The sequence below is a fragment of the Eupeodes corollae genome, chromosome 1 (assembly GCF_945859685.1).
Source record: "Eupeodes corollae chromosome 1, idEupCoro1.1, whole genome shotgun sequence".
NCBI classification, from domain to species: domain Eukaryota; kingdom Metazoa; phylum Arthropoda; class Insecta; order Diptera; family Syrphidae; genus Eupeodes; species Eupeodes corollae.
This window is the reverse complement of record NC_079147.1, coordinates 199,446,257-199,472,385: the sequence shown is the minus strand read 5'-3', so window position 1 is coordinate 199,472,385 and position 26,129 is coordinate 199,446,257. Positions and strand designations below refer to the sequence as shown.

The 26,129-nt window shown below is 33.8% G+C and overlaps 1 protein-coding gene across 2 annotated transcripts in view; it reads right to left on the bottom strand.

Moving 5' to 3' along the window:
* Positions 1-26,129, bottom strand: part of LOC129940892 (potassium voltage-gated channel protein Shaw) — a 172,669-nt gene that overhangs the window by 127,500 nt on the left and 19,040 nt on the right. For both annotated transcript variants that reach the window (XM_056049416.1, XM_056049417.1), the window contains exon 2: positions 1,677-2,035. In XM_056049416.1, coding sequence (XP_055905391.1) covers positions 1,677-1,720 — 44 coding nt within the window. In that variant the 5' untranslated portion in view covers positions 1,721-2,035. The remainder of the gene's footprint in view (positions 1-1,676; positions 2,036-26,129) is intronic.

The window sequence follows — 26,129 nt, the reverse complement described above, 5'->3', positions numbered from 1 at the left end:
AATGCATCCACAAAAAGTTACAGTTTGATGCTGTTTATGGGCTGGTGATATCATTAGACCGTACTTCTTCAAAGATGATGCGAATCGTAACGTAACTGTGAATGGTGAACGCTACCGTGAGATGATATCCAACTTTTTGTTGCCCAAAATGTAAGAGCTTGACTTGAATGACATATGGTTTCAACAAGACGGTGCCAAAACAGCACGCACAACTATAAACTTATTGAGATGCGAGTTCGTAAATATTTTATTTCACCAGCCATAGCGATCCCATACGTATGAATGTATGTATGTAGCATCATATTTATACATGATTTAAAAAAATAATTATCTTTCGATTAAAGTAGGTTCCACGTCAATTTAAAAAATAAACTTTGCTTTATTCCATTTCAAAGTTCAGTGCCTCTAAAAAATACCATTTATTTTATTATGGGTCCATTTCACCAAAAACTTTTTACTTTGCAAATAACGTTCCACAAAACTCAAAGTTGATTTTATTTGATTTGATTGTCAAATTCAAACGTTTTTCTTTTTGCAAAATATTTCTTACCAAACTCAAATTTTCAAAGTGAAAATTCTTTTCTACAAATTAAAAAGTTTTTTTTTGTTTCTCCAAACACTAAACTGGGCAAATTGTATTTAAAATTTTAAAAAGCTTTAGTAATATATGTACAAACAAAAACTCATTCGCAAATAAGAGTTAGTTTTGAAAAATTGTCGATGACTAGTTAAAAAAAAAATGATGCGTTCTGAAAAATATTTTGATATCACAAGTTATGACCAAAGAGTAGTAAAACTAACAACTAGCTTCGATGTTGGTATGATTTTTCTACCAAAGAGAGTTTGTGATTAACGGAATTACCATCGATATTGTTTTGTCTTAAATTGTAAGTAAAGTACAATTCAATAGTCAAGGGAATATGTGTTTAAGTCCCTTCCAAAACTTTTGTATACACTTCATAAGGCTGGGAATGAAGACCAACATCAAAGTTTTACATCTATGCACGGAATAAGCAAAGAAACCGTCGTCTGTAGAGTAGGTCATAGAGTTTCGAATATTATCATTGATGAAATTCCCTCTGACACCATTTGCTGTCCACAAAATTGCTCAAACATAGCCTCACAGTTTTTTTCTCAAGGAGGTTTTTCTTATTTAGCTAGATATTGAAACAGTTTTTTACTTTTTTCTTTAAAATTGTTAAACGAAGTCTGAAAAGTTCAAAAGTGAAAATTCTCGTAGTTTTTCAAATTTTGTGAAACGCTTTGCAATTTTATGTTATTGTTTTGCAAAGTTGCAATTCAATATTTTACAATTTCTACTTTTACGAAAAACAAGGTCAATATTTCTCATTCTTTTTTCCCATTTATAGAATTTTAATGTCTTTTTTAGGGTACAGCATTTTTAATATAATTCCAACAGATGATATTTTACGTGCAAGACAAACAATCATATAATTAATATTTTATATTTCAATCCATTAAAAAAAAAAACAACAACACAAAATCAAATTATCAACAAAACCTTTTTTCATTATCTTTGCATTTCCATTTATTACACCACATTCAGGTCATCAAAATTCTTTTACATACTCATTTAAGATTATAAAGATACGAAAAAAAAGTAATAATAAAATTTAAATATATTCTCTTTTGCACATAACAACAGCGACACTTACCTTATTCCACCAACATTAAGGATAATCCGATTCTCGCCATCCATGTTGATGATGTCCGCATATCAGTTGTTGGCCAACACACAACTCAGCTACTCCAACTTCAGCAAATTGCTCCTGCTTGCTCATCAAATTCCATGGCACGAAAAATAAATTTTGATACGCACACAATTATTTTAACACAATATATTTGGGTTCGGTTTCGGGTTCGGATCCGGGGTCATCATCAGACTTGTCGCTCGCGTCGTCGCTCGTCTTGTCGGGTCGTCACAAATCATTTACATTATTATATTATCCTTACAACAATGTGACCATTCATGTGCATTATTTGATACACTTCACAAATCTGTAATTTTGAAAATCTACCGAAAATAGTTACTTTTTTAGATTGTTGAATATTTATAATATGTTAAGGTGTAAAGCTTCCAACTGTCATATACCACAACTCATTCCTCCCTCACTCCCTGTTTTTTGGGGTGTAACTTTTGCTCCCAAATTATAAACTACATAATTCTTGTCAAAATGTCCACAAATATATCTTCGTCTATTGTACACGTACCGTAAATATATCCCTCCATCTATTTATTTATTATTATTAAATAAATAAGATACCCTTCGGCTTCAAGTCAAAGATCATAAACATTCAGTTTGATGTTTATTTGTTGACAGATTTGTGGTTGACCCAATGTGTAGTTATGTACATAGTTGTGTGCGTATTTGTATATATGTATAAGAAACATGTTGTCAAAATGATTAATGGCTTTGCACATTCAATAAATTAAATAAACGTAAACAGAAAACATACTCATCTAGTTTAATAAACAAAAATAAATGGGTTTCAATGTCTTATGGCAACAATCTATAATTCACACCATTTAGCCTACCTATGTTCTTACATATGTACGTATGAAACAACTAAAGAACTTAACATCTGGACCTGACATAATTTCTTTAAACGGTGCTGGGAAGATATAGGTAAAGTGATTCTTCCACTCAAATAGCCTTATATGGCGCCCAACACAGGAATTCTCACTCTTAAAGGTTATGTCATATAAACAATTTAGCCAGAACCTACTCAATTCCTTGAATGGCTTCTAATGGCCTCATGTAATAAAAAAGGCATTAACAAAGAACTTTTATTGGTTTGTTTGATTAAGGCTTCTTAAGATAACAGCTTTAACAACTATTGGCAATTTTATTTTAAAAACCCAATGAATTTATGTTTAATTTTTCTTAGTCGAAAAAAGTTGATAACCTTGTTGATTTTCACAAGCCAAACAATAATGACGCCCGAAGTGGAATACTGTTTTTGTATTGAACTCTAATTCAAGTGATATATAAAAACAATAATATGGCGTTTCGTAAAATGCACAAATTAATGTCATTCAAAAAGTGAAATTCCCGAAATATGTAAAGACACTAACACAAATAAATAAACACATGGTTATGACAATTTTATTTAAAATACAAAGAAGAAATAAAAGAGATATTCCTTTAAAATGAAAAAATGGCGCCCAACGCATGAACTACCAAAGGCACCTGTGCCTGACATTTTGACACTAACATTAATGTGATGTGTGGATATTGTCTTTAAAATGATATTTTGCTTAAAACACAAGTACTATAAACATTTCTCAGTACATGTTACAACTCAAGTGCATGTCAAGGATATTCCTGAGTGTCCTAGGATCCGCGATTTTGTTCATTTTGTTATTTGTTAAAATCATTTTTATAAAAAAAAATAATTTTAATAATATTTGTTACACTCGTCTTTGTAAGCGTAAAAACGAAAATAAACTTAAAGTATTACATAAAAACATTTCAGAATGAAGTATACATGAGAGTTGCTTAGCTTTCCACAATCAATAAAAAAAATTGCATGTCAAAATTTGCCTTCTGCCTTGATTGACTTATTTCGGGTTTTGTTTCAAAATGGAAAAAGTTAAGGTTTAACAAAACATGTTTTTAAGAAATATTAAATTTTTGCTTGTTTAAATAGTAAAAATGTTAATAAAAGTCTGTTGAGCGCTAGGTCCTAGTTAATTGAAACTCCTGTGTGCGAGTAATGTTGTGAGGTATGAAGGGGATCTGCAGCCTTACGACGAATCCGAACGGTTAGTTTGAGAAAGCAATTTTCATGACAAGAATTACTCTTGGAGGGTTTGCCTTTCAAGAGGCAGTAAACGTGAAAAAAAATCTTTATATGGCATAGGCTGGGATTGATTCCAAGGCCAATGTACTAAGCTTACGCCACGGGTACTTCCAGTACAAATGTTATAAATAAATTAATTTCCATTTTATTACACAAATAAACAGAAAATATTCCAACTTAAATGCTCAAACAAAACCGGATTCTTTGAAAATAAAGTCCGCTGATTTTGTATAATATACGGCTATAGAGTGATAAATATTTTCAATATCATTGGGCTTTCACAAACTACACTTTTGTGTGGTTTATATTTTTGATTAAGAATTTCGATTCTTGCTTTAAATATGATACTAATTTGGTTAAAAGAAAGTTTTTCATTAAAATAATTTGAATGTGTGTGGTATAAATCATTTTTAATAAATCTTGTTGAAGATCTATGAGCTCTCTTTAAACATGGAAGATACAGAGAGTCATGTATCTTAGCTATACATCTATAGAGCGCCTTCTACCAATCGGTCTGAGCTGTACTAAGAATATCGGGATTCACGGATTGGTGACTACCGAACTCCGTCCATTATTTAAAAGGTAATAATTGACACCGAAGAGCGTACTGTGTCTGTTCAAAAACCTTATAATAAAATCAACATTAGATTTTAAGTTCTAAGTGTGGTTTACCGGATTCGATGTGGATAATTGGATGAAGAACTGGCATGTTCAAAAATGCGTTTGAAAACAAAAGAATGTTTAACGACTTCAAAACCATCAATGTTGATATCCATTTTTTCCACATAAGTTTTATTGCTATTTTAGCTGTAACACATCTTTCTTTAACATGTGGATTAAGTTTGTATGCTACCAAAAAACCTAAATTCTTATACTCGCTTCCAATTTCCAATGGTTCATGCTGCAAGAAAAACTTTGCTAAGAAAGTCTTTTTCACAGCTAGCTTTCAAAAATAATTATTTTTGACTTCATGTATTAATTGAGAGCTCCCATAAGTCGCAAAATATCTGGAACGCATTAATGCTGCATAGTTATGAAATTATCAGCCAATATGACTATCTTCCGTATATAGAAGCATCTGACTACGCTTCCACTCAGGAAATCTTTAGAAACATCATCAATAAACAAAGGAAACATAATTGGACTTTATCCACAACCTTGAGGTATACCAGCTCTTGTAGCAAAATATTTAGATATTGTTATTCCATCCCAAATTGCAGGGAAGTATTTTTAATAAGTAGCTTGTGTTTATTAGGAAACTTTGTCAATAAACCTTAAGTTGAAAGCTTATTGGTCAGAGAAGCCCTCTGATTATGTTCCTAAGACAAGGTAGGATGGATATACACATGTAATTGCTTGGAGCTGGAAATCACCCCAAAGTTCAAATCCATGCTTTTAAAAACGATTTTGGGATTTTTTCCTTTTGTAGAAGCTTATTGAAAAAAAAAAGAATTATTTCCAAAATGCCATCAACCCCTGCTGCTTTATCATTTTTCTATTATTTGAGCGTTACTCTTTATTCACCTCCTTTTAAACCAAAGATAATGCATACTGGAATGATAGAGAAATTATAACAAGGTTTAGGAATTCTTCAAGTTTTTCAACTTCATTTACCTAAGAGGATAAAGTTTAACAGCAACCTAGCAGTTTCACCTTTGACCAAAAAATTTGTTAGAAACATCACTAACATATTTTGTTCTATTTATATGAAATAATATAAACAATTTATAAATAAATGGTTTGCTATCGAACAAATATGCGGGTACAAGACAAAAGATTTTCATTTCCATTGAGATATTTCTAAATATGAACATTCAAATGTCAATCCTTTAAAAGCATATTAAATGGCGCCCCACAGAGAAAGCAATAAATATAAATGAAAAATTGGTAGCTTTATTTTGTTTTTAAGTTGTGAGATCTTTTTTACATTATTTATTACATTCAATATTATTTACTACTCTCTCTATAAGAATTTTCAATTCAATTTCCTAAAAAACCCAAAAATACATATACACGTCTTTTCCAATGATGAAAATAGAAAGATTGCAATAAGTGCAATATAAAAATTTCACATGTACATATGAAAATTTTTAACGCATTAGAATGATTGATCCATAAAAAATACTACTTCCTTAATGTGGGTATGATAGTCTTTATTTATGGAAGCTGTAAACTCTCATTTATTATGAGTGTAAAACTCATAATTTTTATTGAACCTGTTTCTACACCACTGCCTCAGAAATTTTAACGAGCTTTTTATTTATCTTATTATTTTTCTTATAAAGGTGAACTCATTTTATATGATCCTAGTATATGACCACATAATTGACTAAATTGAAAAAAGAAAAAGTGGCGCCCAACGAATAGTATTAGGCTGTTGGCATACACAAAATCTCTGTTTGAAAGCAAAACATATTTGATAAATTTGTTCCCAGAAGCTCTTCCTTGTAAAAACGATATGTTTAAGGCTTATTTCTGATTTTTCACACAAAACTTCCAAAAATGGATAACTAGAAGTAATTAGTACCGAAGAAGAATCAAAACCAATTAACCTTGCTTAAGAAACCTCATGATTTATGGTGTTTGGTGTTTTTGACACTAAAACCATAAGCGTTCTTTAATGACTTCAACAACATTAAAAAAAAGGCAGAAACACAGAGAACAAAAAATGCTTCCATTAAAATTATTAAAATGGCGCCCAACGTAAGTAGAAGACTATGGCTATTTTGTTTTTGTTTTCTCGTCCTGTTTACTGTCATTCTCCGCCTTTCATAGAAGTTTCACTTACTTAAAACAGCCACCTTTTTTGTTAAGTATCTTAGCCTAGGTCTAGGTGGGGAATAACCCTTTTTATATATTCTGAAAAACAATACAAAATAAAGCGACTCACATAGCTGCTGCCTTCAATTGACAATTTAAGAGAATTTTTTTGTTTTTTTCTCATCATCGTCATCGTTGTAGTTTTCGTCCTTCTCTTGTTGTGTTTATGTATGTAGGTACATTTTTTCGCAGCATTTTTATGGCTGACTTGGTTCTTTCACTGAAAAATGGGACATGGCATTCTTTAATAAAAATACCATTTCGTTCATGAAAAGGAGTCCCATTTGCTGGCCTTGCCGTTTTGTGCGACAACCCATAGTATAAAGTAAAAGTAAAGATTGAAGAATGAGAAGAACATGTATTTGTGTTTGTGTATAGGAGTATGTGAATACATATTTTGTAAGTGTGCTTGTTCATGTTTTCGTTTTCATTTTTATGACAGAAATTTTAGTTGCTGTCGATGCGTTCTTAACAACCATAGCTTTACCCACATAAAGCAGAAACAGCCATACACCACCCATTTGCGAGCATCAGGGCTGGTAGAAGATCCTTCGAAAGGATGCATATGCGTTGGATTGCCTTTATATGCTCGAATATATATTTTATATAAATGTTGTAGATATGTTACAATGCCTAAAGGAAAAATACTGGTCACACAGAACTATACACCGCACATACTAGGACCTATAGTATATGCATAAAGTGCTTTGCCTCTTTTGAGGTTTTTGGTCGGTTGCTTTCAATATAAATACACACTGGCACAGCCATGGCCATAACCATATCCTTAATGTGACATTTTTCGTGAAAGAAGGGAAAGCAGAGATGACAGAGAGAAGGAGAGTGAGAGAGATAAAGAGTAACTAAAACTCACTCTGCGTCTTGAGGTTTTCTATAGGGAAAAGTTTTCTGATTTCCTAGGATTTTTATTTTGTAGTTTTTATTTTCTTATTTCTTGTTGTTGATATGAAAATGAACTATTTGACACATTTAGTAAGACGCCAGGAAGTGATATGATGCACATATTATAATGAAAGTTGTATAATACTTTGCAAATGGCAACATGTTCCAAAAGAACAAGAAATATAAAAAAGCAACTTCTGGAAATGATTATGAAAGTTGTTCTTGCTTGCGCTGCTGTTGCCTGCTGACAACGACAAAAAGTTTCTTATTCAAGATGAGTTAGTTTTAGTGTGGCAAATTTTGCCCATATCCTTATACTTAATTTGATCTAAACTGAGCCAAAGTATAGGAAGCAGTTAAGATGGATATTTATTATGTTCAATTCATATATTGAATTGATACGGGAATAAGATAAGGTTATATTAAATTGTTACTTTTTCTATAAGCAAACAAATAAAGAAAGAAATGCGAGAACGTAAATGGGACTCAATAGAAGATCACTCATAATTTTGTCAAGGAACTTATGGAATATATTCTTTTGTCTGGAGAAATCTATGAATGATGTTATGAAAGGTAGATACTTGTATTAAAGGAGTTAAGTTTTACGAGAAAAGTTATTTTTTCATATTAGTTTTTGGAATAAATACATTGAATGGCGCCCAATGGAAGGACCTTCTTTGTTTGGGTTTGCTTAAGATCAAAACAGTAAGATTATTCTTATGAAGAAAATGAATTTCAATGAAAGGTAATTTTCTAAAGGTATATTGAAGATAGTGTAATTTATATTCATGATCTTAAATGGCGCCCAACGTAAGGCAATTGGCAAGGGATGATTTATTTTACGATAGCATTAGGGCTATTTTTTAAAGAAGAGTTACCAAAAATGTTGATGTCAAGTCTTAACACCTGAAGATTATATTATTGCAAAAAGAAAAATGATATTTTTTTATAAAAACTTAAATTTCAATTCTCTTTTGGGCTAAAAACCCATTCAATATGACAAAAAACTGTTTCCATGTCAAATTTATACTCATAATTATAAAAACTTTGTTTTTGTAAAATTCTATTATTCTTATTATTATATTAAATTAATTAAACTTTCGTATTATCAAATAATTAGTTCTTGTTAGATTTTAAAAACCGATGTTGAATGTGAACCATACCTAAATGTCAAGTTTTGTTCTGGATTTCATTTGACAGTTCTCAAATTCAGACGAATTCAATTTGAATTATGGAAAGAGCAACGCGTTAAAGTTATTTAAGCTTATTATGAAAATGAGATAGTCGTTTAAATCATGATTTTTACGGTCAATTGAATCATCTTAATGTGTGTTCAATTGGAAAAATCGTGAAAATATTTGAGCAACGGGGTCTATAGGAGATTTGAAAACACCACAGCAAAAAACGTACTGCTGTTTGCGACTGAACATAATTCATAAAGATTTGCATTTACATGTTAACACGGTGCAAGCAATTCAAAAACTAATGCCTCTTGACCGTTTCAAGCATCGTCAATGGTCACGAAAAGTGACTTTTAATTGTGGGTTATGGCCTTTGAATGGTGTTTGCTATTAATAGATGATAACTATCTTTTTATGGCCCGATTTATGTTTTGTGTTTTGAACAGGACAAGGGCGAAGACGGTGCAACTTGCCATGGTACCAATGGTTCTTTTACGTGATATATTCAAAAGCCATGTTATCTCGCGTGGATGTTATATAAATTGGCCGCCAAGATCATGTGATTTGACACCGTTTTAAATGTTTTCTTTGATTTTATTTGAAAAAAAGTAAACGTCGATTAGCTAACGTATCGAACCTTAATTTGTTTAATTGCATGGTTTTGAAGTGCAAATCCCAACTCTTCTATTAATTTTGCATACAAACAGAGACAAAATCTTATTAACTTATGGAAAAAAGATTATTTATAGTTTCTTAGCGTAAGTTTCATAACAAAATTTGATCAAATAGGAAAACGACTTTTTTTCTTCAATCTCTAAAAATTTGAAATTCAAAATGTCTTATTAATTTAAACAAAAGTGACTATTTATTTATTCACCCTCGTCCAAGGTAAAATCTAATCGAAATTCCTTCTCGAATCCGCCCCAGTAGTAATCTTATAGCCAGATAACAAGGATTATGATTGAGATTAGGTGAAAACCAATCTTATTTTTATCATCGCAAGCATTTCAAATTTAAGTACCTACTAATCCAACCCTAGAGGACATATAATTCGTTTTCCTTTCGTATTTACAAAATCTATCTACGTATACCAATTTAGAAAATAATAAAACGGAGAAATTCATTAGCAATATGCCCGCACCTCTACACAATGTACTTCTTCTTGAATCCTCCTTAGCTAGAGACCGAGCTACGACCGAAGACGAGATGCAAAGGACGTATAACTTATAAGAAGGGCAAAAGACTTTCTAGTTTGCCATAAGCACTTCATAAAATTAGTTCCGCCAGGCAAATTAAAAGTGTGCGGTCGCCATAAAATAATTCCAATTCCATATTCCCAAAGGGAGGATCACATCACATCACAGCCATCAGCTAAAGCTAAGAAAAAGACTTTATACTCTATTTCAAGCTCCCCTTAATATATTTCTTTTTTATCGCGCCCCCTAATTTGTTTAATACTACCATCCCGTAGGTTAGGTATTCTACTTAAAGGACGCACCGCATGTTGGTCGTGGTTGTGCCACTAATAATGTTTTCTTCCTTCGTTCTTTCTTTGTCATCAACTCAAATGAGAGAGGGTCATAAAGATGCGAAGATGCTGTGAACAACGAACAACGAAAAAGACCATCATCCAGAATAAGGAACAATCGTAAGACTAGCGCCAGCGATAGCGAACGAAAACGAGAACGACATCAAAGTAATCTTGCGAGACATAGCAATTGCATAATTTATTTAGATTTCATTTAGACATTAACTGTATAGTATACGGCCGCATCACCATAAAAACCGTCCGGTCCGTTGTCGCGTATAACGTGTATAGAACATTTGAAATTAACACCAAGTTGTCTCTTAAGACTTTAAACAAAAAAGGAAAAAAAAAAAATAAATTGGGTGGCGCGACAGTCCGTTGAGAACCAAGGCCTAGTGACTTACAACTCTCAACCATTCCTGTGTGCGAGTAATGTTTTCAGGAATGGAGGGGACCTACAGTTTATATGCCGACTCCGAACGGCTAATTTTGAGAAAGCACTTTTTCATGACAATAGTTACTCTTGGAGAATTTGTCAATTCCTCGCAAGAGGCAGTACCCGTGAAAAGACTTTAGATGGCATAGGCAGGGATCGAACCCAAGACCTCTAGCATGACAGTCCAACGCACTAACCATCATGCCACGGGTATACAAAAAAGGAACTAACCTAAAAACTTGGCCTTATCTTTATTGGACGCTGTCCCACTGTGGTGCTCTGTGCTGCTTCTGCCTCTGACTCTTCCGCTGCCACTATCATAGTTTTGGTAGGCTTAATGAAGCCGTGTAGCAATTATTGTCTCACAAAGTGAGAAAAGCGGTTTTTGTTGGTACCAGAAAAGAAGTTGGGGGAAATATGGAGGACTTTTTAGACTGGAGAAAGGACAATAAGCAAGAATTCGGCAGCGACAACTTAAAATGTCAGCAAGTGCTTTATTAGTGCGGTTCTACTTTGTGTACTTGTTTTTGGTCCTTCGAGCCGAACCCAAGCCCAAGCCCAAGCCCGACATCTCTGGGTTGCCCATAAACGACCGGCAATGACAAAGACTGTTGTGGCAAACGACCGTGGATATAATGACGTTGAAAGGACGACGACCGACATGGATGGTGGCACGATAACGACGGGGTGGGATGTAGAATCATGGGAAAAGAGAAAGCATCAGCCATTGTTCTGAATCGCGTCTTTAGTTGTTCAAAAGTGTGCAATGGGATGAAATAATCCAACCTTTATAGGATATATCCCCCTTGGTAGCTCCACCTCACTTCCGAGCTATTCATTGCTTGCACTTTAGGATTCAGTCATGCTTGTGTTCAGTGCTGCTTGGCGTGCACATTCTGCACTGCACACTGCACATAGCACACACTGTCGTCGTCCTCAAACGCCAGAGGCTGGAGCACGGAATGCAAGCAAAGAGGTGCTGGAAAATTGTGCATTCACAAGAAGCCGGAGGAGTAGCGAGATTTTCGTTTCTCTATACATTTTGAATTGAAAATTCTCTGCTTATTCACGGGTAAAACGAAGTATACTGATGTTTGGATAGTGATGCAGTTTTAGAAACAGCTACAACAACAACAACAACTGGCTACAAGGTACTTCTCCTGATAAAGCACACTTATACAATTTAACAACAATGACAAAAATAGACAACAAAATAGGACTAAATGTCCTTAGTTATCTAGGATAATACAGTCACCGGAAACTGCAGACAACATGTGACGCCCTGAAACTGGAACTGGAAGTTATGGAGGAAGGAGGTTTGATCGAATGAAGACAGCATCAGCCCCTGATACAACTACACAAAACAACGATGACTTCGACGACGACGACGGGAAGGAAACTAAAACGGAATACGATTTAGAATGCTTGAATGATTTTTCATCAGAAAGCGCAGGAGGATGTCGAATAATACCCATGCGAGGAATGAATGAACTACACAAAGAATACGCAAAACGTCGAACGTGCCTGTGTTTTCGTCCTTCCCAAAAGATAATGTTTTTCCAGTTTCAGAGCGGTAAGACACAATATACAGTATGTCGTCACGTGTATATGCCTGTGCCTTGCATATTTTTGACTTTCTTCGAGTGCTCTGTATCTACACGTCCGACCTCCCTCTTCCCATTACAGTCCTTAAAAAAACACCATCTGAAAAACACCAAATGTCTAGAAAATTTAAATGTAAAATCCCAAACATGTTCTAATTCGTTGATTGAAATCGACATCTGATTTGAAAGTATTTCCTTTCTGGTCAACGGCCAGCCAAAGTAGTCCAAAGAGCTTACACTACGAACATCTCGATTGAGGTTATTTTTTTAATACAATTTTGACATAAAAGAAATATTTCCCTGAGAAACTCAAATTAAGAGCTGTTGTTTTATTTAATTTTCTTCCTTATTTTTTTAAAAATATGAGGCTGACAAAGACGTTTTCCGTGCAATCTAAACTAAAAATGTAAAATAAAGTTGCAACATTTGTTTCTATAAAACTGTAATTCAAAACCATAAAATGGCGTTTCAATCCTTCATAATTCTAAAAATAATTAAACATCTTCCTAAGAATTGTCAATCAAACGATTACCACTTTGGAACCTGCAAGGCCAGAAGAAAAATAAGAATTGAAACAATCTAGTGACCTATAGTGTTTTAATTGCTTTCGATAGTGTTTTTGCGAAAATTTGTTTGGTTATTGGTAAATTTTAGTGTCGAAATCAAAAAGTTTTTAATTTATTCCTCTCTACCCCCTCTTTTTATCCCTACACAGAACAGAGAAGCATTTTAGTCTTAAAATTGTTTGCAAGGTTTATTTGGCTGTATACCTTCATATATTTGTAAAATTGCAACCATTATTTTTAAGAAGGGAGGGAAAAGTAGATTTTGCACTTTGGCTTTTTAAACTTTTAACTTGTGTGCTCTTTGTGTTTGTGTGTCTAAGGTTTGAAATTCATTTGGTATACAGAAATTAAGTTTCCTGCAAAGGACCACACACTGAGTGATTTTCGATTGGATACTTTTGGGATAATATTTCAAAATGCTACATCGAATTTTGATATCTTAAGAGACCAGTCCTATTCAAGTCAAGTGGTATAAAAGGAAAAGAAAACAAAGAAAAAGTAAGAGTGACAGAGGGTAAATTTGATCTGTTTAAAGTACGTAAGCTCGTTAAATGACAGCTGTTGAAATTGATTTTAACATTAAATTTTGAATTTTTGGTTGTTTCTTCTTGGAAATTTATAATAGAAACTTTTGATATACTCGTTCGTAACCTAGCCCCTGACCATACAAAATTGTGAGTTGAATTTAAACTAAAGGAGATTTTAAATTTACTTTCATCAAAAGAGTAACGTTGGGTGCCACTTTGAATGTTGTTTGTATAATGCAGCTTTTTAACGTTTAAAATAAAAATGATTTTTTTGCTTAGAGGAAACAACATGATATATAAAACAAGTGTCATAAAGAAGCTTTAAAGTTTGTAATCTTATACAAACGAGGCCTTTGCTGTAAACAATGATTAAACATGTGACATAATTTATTAGTTAAGTTTGAAATATACTATTTTCTTTACCATGCCATTTTAGTGCAAAAAGTTTTCATTAAAATTGATTATTTTTATTTTATTGGGCTGCAGAAAGCAATTAACAGTATATTTTTTGTATTCCTTGGATTTTTCAAATTTAACGTTTAATCTTTAAAGATCATACTTTTATCTCTGTTTATAATAAATTAGTTATACAGATAGATAGATAGATAGATCTTTATTGTAACTGGAATTCTTATAATCTTTTTTCATTTGAACATAGATTGCACAATTTACAGAGATATTCTGTCTTACATTCAACCTTACTCCTGAAAATATTATAATTAGCAATCAATTTATATCACAGATTTATTACATTTTGAAGGAAAAGTTACAAAAAAAAAACTTTATTAGATTTTAGAATATTTTTTCATAGGAAGAGAGAAGTGGGGAGCAGAAAAGTGTCTTAAGATGTAGTTTACGTTTCTGTATCATAGAAAAGAAGTATATTTATAAAAAATTATAAATAAATGGAAAATAAATAAATAAATAATTAAATAAATACATAAATACATAAATCAATAAGTGAATAACGAATAATTAAATACAAACGAGAAAGTAAAAATGCCAGTGAACTTTCGTTGGGGAAGGTCCCCCTGTGTTATGCGTCCGTTGCGCATGCGCGTCTTGTTCGAGTCTTGTGCCTAATCGTGATATTTGTCTGATTGTTTCCCCTAAATCTTAAACGTTAACATAAAACAATTGAATAAAACAAATAATCAATAACAAAACGAAACAAAAAAAAATAGCAAACAATATATTAAGAGTGATGAAAAAAAAACAGCAAAAATAAAAAAAACAATAATCACACCAGATCAAATCAATAACAATAAAACAAAAACAACAAACAACCAACAAAAAAAATAATACATATCATGATAAGCCAACTCAACATAACGATAGCATAGTGAGTACCATCCTTACCTTTCGAATCGTTCACTACAAGTTGTATTGGATGGATTCAAGTCTGAAAACCACAAAATAAATGCTGGTGTGCCCCAGGGCTCTGTTCTATCTCCAACACTCTTTCTCATTTTTATTAATGATCTCCTGTCTGCAACATCTAATCCAATACATTGTTTCGCTGACGATAGTACTCTTAGCTTTTCATATTCGTTTTCAGATTCACACCCCTATTCTTCGGATGTGGAACTGCAACGACAAAATATGATAAGCTCATTAAATTCCAACCTAAACAGCATTGTACAATGGGGAATAAGAAACCGCGTGGAATTTAATGCTTCGAAAACGCAATACTGTCTTGTATCGTTAAAGCGAAATATACCCCCCTGCCATTATCCTTAAATGGCACTTGCATCGAGGAAACTGAACATCTCGATATTCTTGGTATGTGTATCACCAACCAACTTTTGTGGAACGATCAAACAAGATGTTTGGGTTTTCTTAAGCGATTCATAAAATTTTTCTCCCCCTCTGATCTAGATGTTATTTACAAGACTTATATACATCCAAAGCTTGAGTATAACTCCCATATCTGGGCTGGTGCTCCTGCCACTTACTTAAGCCTCTTGGATAGTATTGAACGTAGAGCATTTAGATTGATTGGTGATATTACCATCATAAGATCATTTACGTCACTTGAACATCGTCGAAATGTTTCCTGTCTCACCCTCTTTTACCGTTATTTTAATGGTTTATGCTCTAGAAAAATAGCCAGCTGCATTCCTCCCCTTAAACAGTTCAACCGTAATAGTCGCGCTTCTAGGAATGCTCATCAATATACCCTCGAGGCCATCTTCGGTCGTAGTGTCAAATACAGAGATTCTTTCTTTAGCCGTACTATGCGAATGTGGAATGCCTTGCCACACTCTGCCTTTCCCAGCTATTGCAATATTCAGGAATTCAAAACCAATGTGCACCGACATCTCCTTTCAACCCCTCTCTCCCTTTCCTAGTGCTCACACTGTGTCTACATAATAAGGACAATATATACCCTTGAGTGTGCGTTTGCGCTTATTATAAAAAAAAATACTTTAATGAAAAAATGAACAAATAAATAATAAATAAATTAATAAATAAATATAAACAAATAAATAAACAACAAAAATTTAAACACGAATGAACAATTTTAATAAATAAATGAAGAAGTAAAAAAAAGAAGTAAAATAAATTAAAATAAATAAATAAATTGGGTTAACAGTCCGTTGTGAACCAGGGCCTAGTGACTTACAAGTCTCAATCATTCCTGTGTGCGAGTACTGTTGTCAGGAATAGAAAGGACCTACAGTTTTAGGCCGTATCCGAACGGCTAATTTGAAAGCCCTTTTTCATGACAAGAATTACTCTTGAAGGATTTATCAATCCCTCGCAAGAAGCAGTACCCGCGAAGTTTTTTTTTTTAAATAAAGGTAGCACAGGCAGGGATTGAGCCCAAGACCCCTTGCATGACAGTCCAACTAACACCTTAAGCAGCTAAGTTTGAGATTAAATTGTTATCCGAACAATTACACGATAAAATATAACTGTCTTGTATCTTCGAAATTCTTACAGGAACCTTATCAATATTTATTATTCTATGAAGCTCTTCTGTAGAAAAGTGCCAGGGAAGATTAAACATAATTTTTAATATTTTATTTTACATTATTTGTAATTTTTGTATATAAGTTTTGGCGCATTTTCCCCAGACAGCGGAACCATAGAAAATTATACTTTGAAAAATAGACTTGCTTGCTACCTTTATCTTAACCTTGTAATTTATTGCTCCGGCTCTGATTTTTATAAATTGGGTTCTATTTTTGTTTCTTATTTTCATTGCTTTCACTACATAGGAGGGAAGTGAATTATTATTGTTTCGACTTGTAGTTTTTTAGGCACGGATTCTTCAAGAAACTGTGCAGTTCCTGCGAAAGAAACTTTAGCTGGCACAGTCAGGGATTGAGCCCAAGACCTCTAACATTTCAGTCCTACACACTAACGATCACGCCACAAATACTGCTATGTATCTTAGTATAGGGTGGCTAAATTTTAAATTTCGAATAACCCCAAAAAAAGTAGTCCAACAGTAACTCTTTGTACGTGCATTGGAGTCTTGGATCATTATTCGTCCAAATTCTGCGATCGTGCTTATCCACGAATCCACTGAAAACGAAATATGCCTCCTCATTGAAGAGCAATTCCTTCGAAAATTTATCATGCACTGATGCTATTTTTGACACCAATCTGATGGTGACGCTTTAAATGGTTAAGATTGATTGATTGATTAAGTAAGTGTGAAATTGAGAAATGTCAAATTAAATGCAGAACAAAGCTCGTAGTTTAAGTGTGGTGAACATAAAACATCGACACTTGTCATCATATAATTACGTTTACGCTTCGGTGGCCCTTAAAATCTTGGAAAACATTGTAAAGCTTCTTTCAACGTCCTCGTATGTCACTATGGTAAATGTTGACAAAAGATTCTTCCGCACTGAACATTTTTACAAAATCTTCATTTCCCTGGAAGGCCGGGTCTTTAACGGTCATATATCTAGGACTGATAGTTGTCCAATCTCCTCGATGCAAGTACCACCCATGGATAGTCAATTGATCTAGATCAAAATTTAATGAGCTTATCAAACGCAGCCGTTGGTAGCTTACATCCAAAGAACAAGGATGAGAATCTAAAATATATCAGCGAAGAAATGTAGAAGGACACCAGCGTTTGTAAAAGACAAAAATCAGGAATTGTATGTTCGTGACTGTAATTGGGAACCTTTTTTTTGAGATTCTGTTAACGTTTTTCACACTTCCCAAGAATCAGCTTATTTGATTCCAGCGAAGAAACTAACCATATAAATTATTCAAACTTTCAAGTGTCCAAGTCTATTTAAAAATGCCTACATCAGCCTTTAAATACCGAAGCACAATACCCATCAATGTTAAATCTCATCAAATTAAACTCTTTATAGACAAATCTACCGATACATAGTTTTGTATGTTCATTTTCATTTGTTTCCATATCTAAAATCCAGATATCCATTCATCCGCAATGATTGATGGCATAAAATATCTAATACTTAATCTACTTCTGATATCCGAAAAAGTCAGATAAAAACTGCGTTAAAATGTTTCTGAAGATTAGTCCTTTTGTGTCAAAAAGAAACATTAATGCCACAAAGATTAACTTCAACTTATCCCACTCTGCTTCCCTTTTCACGTTCTTCTCTTTCAATGATGATGATAATATCATTTCGAATGAAATCGCAAAAATTCACTTAATAGCAGAAGTGAAAATTACCAAAAAGAACAACCGCATGAAATTGTTGTTAAATGTATAAAGGCTTTTCCAATCACGGTCTCAGATCTCATGATGTTTCTTTCCAAATTCTGTTGCACGAAATCTATTATATCGTTTTCATTGTCAAGCCAAGGATAAAGGAAAGGAGAAGCATATCCTTTTTGTCTCTGGGAAGGTTGGAAGCACGAAGTTCAAATGAGGAAACGAAGAAAATACATCAGAAAAACAATGGCACTGCCACACAAAACCCATTACTCATTACACCCATCCATCATTTGTTGGATTGTTAGAGTGTTGGGATGGGTAGGATTACTTCTTGTATGGGTTGTAGGTTTCTCCCCATCATCCATTTTCTGCAACAGGATATAAGCCTTGAAAATAAATTTTAACCACACCAGCCAGAAAACCAACCCATCAGGATCATAGGAAAAACAGTTAAGAGCGAAATTGGAAATAAAGTTAGTTATAGCCTAAGCTACGTGAAGAAGGACACAGCGACAAGGAGAAGAACGCGACAGAGGATATAAAACAATAAATCTCAGCGTCCTTTTGCAATTGCTTTTGTTTTCCTGAATCTCAAAGTAGTGGTTTTGATTGGATATGGTATTCATTTCTCACCGCTCAACACAAATCACTAAACAATTTGTCTCCCTCTCTTTCTGAAGGATAAGTCTCAAAAAGCTTTCCAAATCATAAAATAGAAATCAGTTTGTTGTGAACATATATATATATAAAGGGTGTTTTTTTACCTATATTACACATATTCTCAAATTAGGATTTGGCTTAAGACTGTAAGTCCCCTCCATCCCTGACAAGAGTACTCGCACACAGGAATGGTTGAGAGTTAAAGGTCACTAGGCTCTAGTTCTCAACGGACTGTTGTGCCACTCAATTTATTAAATTATTGATTTTATAAAACTTTGGAATTGAATAAAACCAAAAAAATCCACAAAAGGTGTAAATTTCCAAATTTAGAAAAAATTGTTGAGGAGGCTATTCGTGTAAAAATGCCAAACCAAACTTTAAATAAATCATTTGCCACCTGTCAAAATAGCCGCCAGTTCAAATTATGTTTTGCAACTTATAATCTTATACCTCTTAAAAGAACACCCGGTATTTACGGACATTTTGTGGATATATAGCCATCATGAAGACGAAGATGAAATCCAACCCTTAAGATAAGACTTTTAAATAAAAGACTTTCTTTCTCTTTCCTTATTTTTTTCTATTTTGATATATGAAAAGTTTCAAGGTTATCGTTAGCTACTCGGAATAGGCTATATAAACCTCAGGGTATGTCGAATTAAAGAGAAAAATTGAAAAAAGTCCCCAAAAAATTTACATCGAAAAAATAAGAATTTATCTTCATTTCGAAATGGATTACTTCGCTTATATTTATCGAGAGTTAATGGAGTGAGATATGCCATGCCTCAAGTCTTATAAAATTAACCATCATCCAAGAATGATGTGAAGAGGTTTTTGATATAAGAAAGTATTGTATCAGATTAGATTTTGCTAAGGAAATAAATAGGCTTAGGTACATATCCCTATAAATTAAAAGGAAAGGAGGATTTGTGAATTGGATTATTAGTATCTTGAAGGACCCTTTCTTGAAAGGTCAAAATATTGATTAACATGTTTTCTATGTGATTTATTGAAACATATTCAGCTAGAGAACTTGATTTGATTCGGTGTGAAACGATAAATTTAGTTTTGAAATAGGTGTGGGAAGAAATGGCTGCCCTCTATAGATGAATTGGTCTCGAATAAAAACTAAGAGCGGTCGTGTAATGGCCAACTTGAGTTGTTTTCTCTGAGAAAATATATTTGTATGATAGTTTTTTTTCACTCTTGATTTTTTAAGCTTCATAAATTGGATCTGATAATCAAAAACCATTGAACGGATAATAAATATACCCAACAATATTTCACTAAGGATTACCTTTACTGTCTATAGGTTTGGGGCGTATGGTATTAGGAAAAAAAGATTTATTCATCAATTAGTGTAGATAAAATGTAAAGATTGATATTGTATATTAGTTTTGTTTGGTTTAGTTTCGTTTTGGAAAGCAAAAAACCCTTGTTTATATTCAATATAACGATTAATATCGTGTATATTTTGTCTTTATACTATAAGACAGATAAATTCATATTTGCTTTGATATTAACATCTTAAGCTCATTCCTAAAATGGAATCAACGGTGACGTCTACAGTTGCAGTTAGGTTGAACAACTTAGCGAACACCTTATAGGCCTAGTACTACATTTTCGGAGCCCAGACCGGTAAGAAGGGGTTATGCGGGCTCTTTTCCTTGGATCTAAATCAAGAACTTGGTCCTTAAGTGAGTTTTGGCCGTCAAAAAAGAGGATGAAAAACTGCGATTTTTACCATGGTGACTTCTACGGAGCTACACAGCAACACTTATTTGGTTGCAGCTTTGTTATTGAAGGCAGCACGCCTTGAGCCATATGTTCATCATGACTATCCGCATTAAGGCTTTATTCGGTACCATGAGCCCAATATACACTCCCCTGCGAAGAAGTGATTGATGACAACACCAAAGACATGTTATTCGCGCTCTTGGACAATGCATATAACCAGCGTCCTAGCTACGATTTTAATGCCTAGCTAGGAAGGGTAGTCATCTTTGGTGGAATAATCGGGAAAAACAGACTGCATTACAACGGCTCCAAGCTCATCGATTTTACTGCGGGCCTTAGCTTCATAATAATCACACCCATTTTTTCAAGGCCTAGGGACTTTAAACTCTCAAGCATTTTTACGTGTAGTTATGTCTGAGATGGAAGAGACCTACTTTTCTTACGCTTAATTTAAACGGGTGGGTTGTGAAATCACTTTTCATGACTAGAACTACTCTTTGAGGCAGTAACCGCGAAAAAAATGTCAGGTAACACTGTCAGGGATTGAACCCACGACATCAGGCATGAGAGTCACTTTCCGTAGAGCTATCATCCTTACTTCAAAAAATGCAATAGTTATCACATAGCCATATGCACTTTGCCCCTACCCTTGAGAGGGTTTAGTAAAATCATAAGCAATCATTCCGTGCCACATTCAAGAATTCTGCATTTCGCTGAATTTAGAGGTTTGGAAAGTGTGCCAGCCATGAAAGTCGGAATGGAATTGGATTGCGCTTTAATGAAAGCATAAAAAAACAGTGAAAATTTCGTTACGCACAAAAAATAATTGGATGTCACAACATTTTCTTAATTTTTTGTAACGCTATTGAGATTTATAAACAAATGCCTCTTTTTGAATAATAAAGCCCTCTAAAAGTATAGAGATCAATCAGGAGGCCAAGACATAGGCTGTTTGAAAAAAATACCGAAGACTAAGGCTCTTTGATAATTAAAAAAATGTTGTTCTATAACACTAGATGGCACACGCAGTAGATGAAGGTTGTCAACCTAGAGTTTGTCATGTCTTAAGAATGGTGAAGAAAGGTAGTCTGTTTTGTGCGTGAAACCAAACATATGTACATACGTATGTATATATGCATACGAGTATGATTTTATAGCTTCAAAGTATTTTAAACCAAACCGAGATTTCAAGAGTTTTACCGGTATTGGCAGTTTCGTAGGAAATTATAGCTTCAGCCGAACTTTCACCTGTCATCTGTCCAGCTACAAACTCAAACATTCAATTAATTGCTTCGATGTTGACAGATTAAACATCCTCAGACAAAACAAAGCTTCCTTTGGAAAAAAGATATTTGCAAGTGTATTGCCATGACATTCAAAACGAACTACTGAATTACAAAATATGGCATCTTTAATAAACTTTAAATTTGAATGAAAAATGCCAACAAAGTCGATGCTTTGAGAATGTTTAAGAATTCAGGATTTTTCCCTGTATGAGTACAGGTGGTTTGCTGAAAGCATTGGTCAATTTCGATGTTTCCAACGTACCTATGAATTCTAATGAACTATCTCGTTTAGAAAAAAGCTGACTTGAGAAAGGTGAATATTACAAATACCTATAAGAACAAAAAAATTGCGCATGAATTCAATGATATGTCAAGGTTTACGACCATTTTCAATTCTTGTCTCATTTTTATGTTTCTAGGTTCTAAATTTATATGTTTACTGTATTTCCGTAAAGAAAAGGAAAATGAAAATGAGCTTGATATTTGAAGAAAAGTTTCTGACTTTTTTCCAAAATTTCAAATAGTGTCTTTAAATTTTTTTTTTAAACTTCAAAAAGTTGCGACTATTTTGTTTGCTTTTTAAAATAAGGGAGTAATACTTGAAAAGGTTAAATGGTCAAATAAAAGATATGGATATATTAGCATTACTCATGGCTTGAAGTTTAGTGCGTATTATAGTCATGCTAGAAATCTTGGGTTGAATCCCTGCCGGTGCCATCTTAAGTTGTTTTCACGGATACTGCCTCTTACGAGGAATTGACAAAAGTGGTTTCTCAAATAAGTCGTTTAAATTCGGAATAAAAACTGTAGGTCCATTCCATCCCTGACACGTCCCGCACACAAGAGTGGTTTAGAGTGATAAATCACTAGACCTTGTTCTCAACTGACTGTTGCGCCAAAAAAATTATGTATGAATGTATATGTATATTAATATATTAAATGCGAACATTTGGTTTTTTAAACGCTTTCATTTATTCTAAGAAATAAACATTCCAAGCAATTAAAATGTAAGTATAAGTAATTAATTCAGTTAATCTTATTTTCAAATTTCATTCTCAAAAATTAAAAGAAGGTAAAAATTAATTTTAAAATACAAAAGCTGCTATTTGTAAAGAGCTTAAAAACAGCTACGTCTTGTCATTATTTCCCATAAAATTTGTTTTATAAAATCTTTTCTAATATCTATGTTTTGTTTAAAATTTATTTAAGGTTTAATCTTATTTCCGTATAGGGAGCGTGAAACCTCCTTAGTTTATGTTAAATATAACAAAATTTGCATATTTATTCAATCTATATATTTTCTCATGCAAACCATCTTTTTATAAAAGTATTGGGCAAATAAAACAAAGGTTTTTTCTCCGGTGCCTTTTTCATAACGTTTCTGATGGTTTACTTTTAATATGAATAAGTTTAAAAACTTTCCCAAGCATTTTATAAATAATACTCATAGGTACTTATGGTAAATCAACATTCACCTATCCCTCTATATACGAGTAGTATAAAAACCTATCTAAATCTGCACCCTCATATGTAAAGGTACGTGGAAAATAAATTTGCTTCCTTAATACAAATTGGCATTGTTACCTCCTCAAATCTTCTTCATTAAAAAAAGAACAAAATAAAAGTTATGCACAAAAAAGTTCAAAAAGTTAAATGCTTAGCATAGCAATTCCAGAAATGATGCTGTATATGCCCTTATTTTCCATCCCTGAATATGACATTTTTTTCTTCCTTCCTTCCTTTTTTTGGTCTTACTGTACCTACCTTCCATTTATGCTAAATACATACCACCTTTTCCACTCACATTCACTTTGTATTCACGTGAATCTGACGAAAAACCTTAGAGCTCCCTCACATAAATAAACCACCATCATCAGGAGCGGTTGGTGAAGGGAGATGATAACTGTGGGAGGTGTAGTGGGTAAGACAAATTATCGTCCCTGTTGTTAAGGTGGGTTGAGGAATAAAAAGGGAAAAAAAAAAACACACCTGAATATCAATTCCCACACAAGTTGTGGACTGCTTCTGCTAACTCGGATTACTATTGAAAACTCAGGAGCTCTTAAAATGGCTCAGTTAATCTAATGGCTGTAGCCCGCACTCTTACTGTGAGCAAGCATCAGCCTTTAGTTCGTTTCACTGTCGCCGTCGCACCGTGTCCTAGGAGTTTTAATGTTTTGTCTCACTTCTAACAAAAAAAGAATTCTATACTACATTTCATTCACTCATTCACTCACTAAGTCAGTCCACCCAACCAATTCTTCATCGCACCCTATAATAATTGTTCAACTCGTGTGTGGCATATTTTTTCATGTACCTAGAAAGGTGAAATATTGTCATCATATAACAGTAAAAACTTCATATTTGAAAAATTTGATTACAACCAAAAAAACTGAATGTTTGAAAAATAACAATTAAATGCGTTCCACAGTGAAATATGGACATATTCCACAAAGTGACTGAAACAAAATTTTCAATTTTGCATTTGTTAACAATATAAAAAGTAAAAACTCTTTTATAAATTCGCTATCTTACAATCCACAACATGTTTTAAGTGGAATTAAATCAAATTTTAAAAGCTTATTTACCAAATATTAGCTGTTCTACTTGAAAAAAGCCAGTGCACGCGGCTACGCAAAAAGCATACAAAAGGAGGCTACACAAAAGGACCAGAGCTGCTAGGGAGCTCTACGAGCAGAAGAGTAGAGAAGAACACCGGTTTCTTAGATGGAAAAAAGGCAACATGAGAAGTAAGTGATGGAAGAAAAAGAGGCATGTCACAACAAAAAGAGGTTCAAAAATTTTACCAAAAGGTTAGAAAAAAAATCCCAAGGGTACCAGCCACGAACCGAAGCCAAAAGACGATCAAGAGAACATTGTACTAGAACCGCAAGCTATGATGAGAAAATAGATAACCACTTTTTCAAATTATATAACGGCGATGACGACTCGAATTCCACTAAAAGGATCTCACCATTCAACCTAGGCGACGCAGAACAACAATTTAAGGAAGTGGAGACAACTAAATCGATACTAAAGGCCAGCAAAGCTACTGGAGCTGATGGCATTGCTGACACATTGTTCAAAGCGACTAATCTGCAAAATATGGAGACCCTCTCAACTGCTCCAACTGCATAGGTTTCAGTTTTCTGAACATCGTTTCTGCCGTATTATCTGAATGTCTGATGCTGTTCGTCAACAACCTGATAGGTGCATATCCGATTGGCATCTCAAATATTTACCTTATGGTAGATCTTGGAAAAACCCGGGAACTTCAAATCGATACCCACCATCTCCAGAGCAGCTATAGAAATGAGCATTACAGAGCAATGTCTAGTTGTCAAACTTGTCCGTTGGTGCAGAATGACGATGGAGAATTCACGCTGCTCTTTCAAGGTCGGAAAAGATTTCTTCGATTGTTTTTATGTCAAATAAGGTCCTTAACAAGGCGATGCACTGTCATGCGACTTCTACAACAATGTTCTGGAAAGAATTGTGCAGAGACACAATCTTCCAAATGTCTATCCAATTACTTGAATACTCCGAGATATTGACATACTTCGAAAATAAAGGCATGGTCAGTGGTTTGTTTTTGAGCATTTCAAGACGGGTTTAGTGGTCAAAGAGTACAAGACCAAGTATATGCTGTCATCAAAAAAGAAAATTGAACGACGACGTGTTGATAAAACGGCACCATGGGCAGCTATAGCTTTGAAGTAGTTAAAGACAACGACTTAAATGGTTAGGACTTGTAGAGCGAACAAACATAAAGGCTCCAGTGCGGAAGGTTACGACTCTGCATGTAGAAGCATACCGCTACTCATATGGCACACGCAAATGATAGATGACCTTAACCAACCTATCGTGCGAATCTATAGATAGCTATCTAGGGACTGAGCAGGTTTTAGGCATGCATGTTGGTTGAGACCCAGGTTAGTCCCAGACTGTAGCTTCATGTCTATCGGTTAGGTCTTTAATCGAGTTTTGGTTTATTTTGTCTTTTCAGCTTTTAAGTAAAAAAGAGTTTTGATTTTTGGTTTGGATTTATTTCCGAAATGTCCATCATTTTTGGAAAGAAAGAAAAAAATGTACAATTCTAAATATGTACGGTCAAAAAACGTCGACAGCCTGTGCCACCTAACTTTTAACGGGTACTGCCTCTTGCGAGGAATTGACAAATTCTCCAAGTGTAATCATTGTCATGAAAAGTGCTTTAACAAATTACACGTTCGGATTCGGCGTATAAACTGTTGGTTCCTTCTATCTCTGACAACATTACTCGGACACAGAAATGGTTGAGAGTTGTAAGTCACTAGGCCCTGGTTCTTCATGGACTGTTGCGCCACCTAATTTATTTATTTATTTTATTTTATGTTCCTAAGATCATTAAAAGGTATAACGA